Source organism: Canis lupus, chromosome 15 (genome assembly GCF_011100685.1).
Source record: "Canis lupus familiaris isolate Mischka breed German Shepherd chromosome 15, alternate assembly UU_Cfam_GSD_1.0, whole genome shotgun sequence".
Taxonomy (NCBI): Eukaryota; Metazoa; Chordata; class Mammalia; order Carnivora; family Canidae; genus Canis; species Canis lupus.
Window position 1 is genome coordinate 322210 of NC_049236.1, and position 4897 is coordinate 327106.

At 41.8% G+C, this 4897-nt stretch overlaps 1 protein-coding gene across 1 annotated transcript; it reads right to left on the bottom strand.

The window, feature by feature from the left end:
- Nucleotides 1-3330: 3330 nt before the first annotated feature.
- On the bottom strand, nt 3331-4278 carry OR13P4 (olfactory receptor family 13 subfamily P member 4). Its single transcript, NM_001389144.1, has one exon. It carries the CDS (start codon nt 4276-4278, stop codon nt 3331-3333), a length of 948 nt encoding a protein of 315 aa, NP_001376073.1.
- Between the last annotated feature and the right edge of the window lie 619 nt (nt 4279-4897).

Below are 4897 nucleotides of genomic sequence, written 5' to 3' on the forward strand. Positions count from 1 at the left end.
GAACTCTTGCCATTTGTGGCTTCACAGAAGGACCACCTAGAGGGTATTATACTAAGTGAAATAGGTCAGACTGAGAAAGACAAATGCCATATGATTCACTCAAATTTGGAATCTAAAAAAAAAGAATAAACCAAGAAAAAGTAGAATCAGATCTACAGATAAAGAGAACAAACTGATGGTTGCCAGGGGGTAGGGAGGTAAGAAGATGGTCAAAATGGCTGAAGGAGAGTGGGAGATACAAGCTTCCACTTATGGACTGAATAAGTCATGAGAATAAAAGTCACAGCACAGAGAATATAGTCAATGATATTATAACAGCATTGTATGGTGACAGGTGGTAGCTACACTTGTGGTGAGCATAGCATAATGTATTGAGATCTGAATCACTATGTTGAACACTTGAAACTACATTGTGTGTCAACTCTACTAAAAAATAAAGTGAGAATCTGACTTAAAAAATTGAGTGCTTAAAACACTTAAGAAATCATAAAAACACATAATAGTTTAATAATTGTATTGTTTTTCTTTTAAAATATTAATAAAAACAATTTAAAAATCTTTTAAACTCTAAAATGTAGATGCTGAAATTGTTAGCAGTAATTATCTCCAAGTCTAAGGTGATGGATAATTTTCATTTTCTTCTTTTTGTTTGCATCTGTGTTCTAAAAGTTTAAGAATAAACATATACTACTTTTGCAATAAAGAAAACAGGCAATAAACTGAGAGAAGATATTCTCAATATATGTAATAAACAAAGAAGATCCAAAGTATATAATAAATGGCAAATCAAGAAAAGAAAAAGCAAACGGTATCTCTATTCATTGGACATTTACAGTTTGTTTTTCACTACAACAAATGCTTTCCATGTATTATCTCATGTAGTCCTTCCCACAACCTCCTGAGGTCTATGCTATTTTCTTTTTGTTAACAGATAAGGAAACCGAGACTCAGAGAAGTTATATACCTTGACCATTATCACTGAGTTAGTAAAAGATAGGGCTGGGATTAGAACAAAGGAGACTGGCTTCTGAGCCTAGTTCATTACACAATACTACAAGAATCTTATGAAAAAAATGCTAAATTCACTAGCAATCAGGGAATTACAGATGAAACAAAAATCTATGAGATAGATAGCAATTTTAGAATGCTTGAGATAAAGAAATAATGTCAAGTGTTGATGAGAACTAGAGGGGTATATCAGCATAATTACTTGGAATAACAATTTAGTAGGAGTACCTAGTAAATTTGAAATTTCTTTGATTCTGCACCCGCCAAGTCTATTGCTACACATAAATCCTAGGGGGAAAAAACCCTTCTACGAGGAGAAATGTTCAAAGACATTTGTTGCAGAATCATTTAAATAGTGAAAATTGTAAATAAATGTTTGACAATAAAGAATTGTGAATGAAGGGCACTTGGGTGGCTCAGTCTGGTAAACATCTGACTCTTGATCCAGCTCAGGTGGGTTATGAGTTCAAGCCCTGCACTGGGCTCCCTGCTGGGCGAGGAGCCTACTTTAAAAAAAAAAAGTAGAAATTTGGGCAAAGAAAGCAACTTTATGGGGCGCCTGGGTGGCTCAGTTGGTTAAGCCTTCATTCTTGATTTTGGCTCAGGTCATGATCTCAGGGCCTGGGATTGAACCCCATATCAGACTCTGTGCTCAGTGGGGAGTTTGCTGGAGATTCTTTCTCTCTTCCTCTGCCCTTCTCCCGCTCCCTTTCTATAAACAAAACCAAAACAAAAGAAAATAAAGATTCTCTCTCTCCCTCTCCTTCTGCCCCTTCCCCCCTCCCACTTGTACAGGTATTGTCACTCTTTAAAAAAAAAAAGAGGGTATCCCTGGGTGGCTCAGAAGTGTAGCGCCTGCCTTCGGCTCAGGGCGTGATCCTGGAGTCCTGGGGTCGAGTCCCGTATCGAGCTCCCTGCATGGAGCCTGCTTCTCCCTCTGCCTGTGTCTCTGCCTCTCTCTCTCTCTCTCTCTCTCTCTCTCTCTTTCTCTCTCTCTCGAATAAAAAAATAAAATCTTTTTTTAAAAAAATAAAATTGTTAGATAAATGAGGTGTGGTGTATTCAAATGCTCACTACAGAGAATGTGTTAGGCTTGTGTATATCAAATGAGTAGATGTCAAAAACATGATGTTGAGTTGCAATTTTTTCAGAATAATGCAGACATCATGCTACCATTATAAACTTTCAAACCCATAAGAACAATTCTACGTGTTGCTTATGGGTATGATTGTAAGTGAAAGTTTAAAACCACACAGAATAGACTTCAGTTTAATAGTAGTGATTGATTCAGAGGAGCTGGGAATATTCTAAGGGCACTTCAATGGTATCTGTAATTATTTAATCCTTTGTTTAAAAAAAGAACGAAAGGTTCAGACCAAATATGGTAAAATATTAACAAGTGTTTATCTGGGGAAATGGAAAAATGAGATCTTTATATTATTTCTCTCTGTGAGTACCTGTCTCTGTCTTTCTTTCCCTTTCTCTCTATATAGAGATAGATAAGGGCATACAGATATATACATATACATCTCTTTTTATTTATGAATATATATAGTATTTATTTTCTCAAAATAAAAGTGAGATTTAAGTAGCAAAATCAGGGGAGAGCTAGTATGTCAAGCTGAGTCCAAACCAAATCCATTGTTGGCCACATGGTTACATAGATGTGTCTAAAATAGTTCTAGCTTGGAATTTATAGCTCCTGGAGCAAAAAGCAATGCTAATTCTTACTTGTAAGCACATGTAAAGACTGTTTACTGCATGACCTATCTACTATTTACGTCATTTTCACCCCCAAATCCCTCACACTGTAGAAAAAAAGCATGTGTGCATATTGACACATTTTCTGTGATCAGACTGACCTGACAAACTTCCAGAGGTGAGGAGAGAACCAGGAAAAGCAATGGCCTTGAACCATGACATACTTACTGGGGAAGAAAGTCTTTGCTCTTTTTTTTTTTTTTTTTTTATGATAGTCACAGAGAGAGAGAGAGAGGCAGAGACACAGGCAGAGGGAGAAGCAGGCTCCATGCACCGGGAGCCCGACGTGGGATTCGATCCCGGGTCTCCAGGATCGCGCCCTGGGCCAAAGGCAGGCGCCGAACCGCTGCGCCACCCAGGGATCCCGAAAGTCTTTGCTCTTGACACTCAACTGAGTCATTGGGATGGTGGCAGCCAATAGAAACTTTCAGTTTAGGGGTAGCCACAGAGCCATCTCTAACTTGGTTGCTCACACCCCAGAAAGGCTCAGGTTGGTTAGAACTGATATATGATACCAAATGAACCCCACCAAGACTCTCGACAAGTCTGAAGCATCCTGGGTCACTGAGATGTCCTTCTGTTACCGAGTACATTCATAAAGGCCCCTTTTACATCTTTGTTCCGGAGGCTGTAGATGATGGGGTTGAGGAAGGCAGAGACAACATTGTAGAACAGTGCTAGCTTCTTGTCCCGCTCTGGGTCATACCAGGAGCCAGGCCTCATGTACATGATCATGGCTGGCCCATAGAACATGATAACCACAGTGATGTGGGAAGCACATGTGGAGAAAGACTTGAGCCTCCCTTGGGATGAGTGGATTCTTAAGATGGAGGCAAAGATTCGGACATAGGAGGCCAGGATGAGGGAGAATGGGACCAAGAGTAGGATGAATCCCAAGATGAAGTCCAAGCGGTCATTGAAAGATGTATCTGCACAGGCCAACTTCAAGACGGCAGGGACCTCACAGAAGAAGTGGTTTATCTTGTGGGGACCACAATAAGGCAGATGCATGGTGAAGACAGTGTAGATCAGGGCGCCAGCTATGCTAATGGTCCAACAACCTGTGACCATCTTGATACAAATGGGGCGGCTCATGAGAAGGGGATAATGAAGGGGAAAGCAAATGGCCACATACCTGTCATAGGCCATAATGGCATAGAGGACGCACTCAGCAATGCCCAAGACCAAGAAGATAAACATCTGGGCTACACAAGCTCCCCAAGAGATGGTTTTCTTTGGACACACCATATTAATCAACATCTGGGGCATGGTGGTAGTGACATAACTCATGTCCACCAAAGAGAGGACACTGAGAAAGTAGTACATGGGCATGTGGAGGTGTGAGTCCAGGTAGATCAGGGTCACAATGAGTCCATTTCCCAGAATAGTGATGAGGTAGAGGAGAAGGAAGAAGGAGAACAGGGATATTCTGACCTGTGAGTCACTGGAGAAGCCCAGGAGGATGAACTCAAACACAGAGCTGTGGTTCTCCTTGCCAAGGCTCTGCATGGTGGTCTGCCTATCAAGGAGACAAGTACTTCCTGTTCTGTCCTTGGCCTTAGGGGAGGGAGGTCAGAGGTGACAGAAGCTGAGTCATGCACATAGCACCTTGCACGGTAGCCTGCACCAATTCCATCAAACCTTTGTTGAGTGGGATGCAAAGGGAAAGACAGAGAGGGCAGCTGTGGCACTGGAAAATAAATCAGGATATCTGGATTCATACCTATAATAGAATATAGGATGCCTGGCTACCCACAGGTCCTTCTCTGGAAACCTAGCTCACCCATAGAAGGCGAGGCATTAGGTAACCACATTGGCAGCAGGGGACCAAGCCAACACCTGGCCACTGCTGAATTGTACCAAGGGTGTACACCTGCCCCAGTCTGGAGGACAATTCTCTGCTAAGAATTCAAAATGGTGACACTGTCAATGTCTATGTCAGTGGCGTGTGGGTGCCTGAGGTACCAACGACCTGGAGTCAGTGTGGTGATAACTAAAGTCACAGAGAAGCTGGTGCAATAGGGAAGAAAAGTGGAGGCCTTGCAGAAATGATAAAGATCAGACACACAGGGCAGCAGAGAAGAGACCTCAGAGCCCTGAGCTACCAGGAGCATGAATCTGGCTCCTG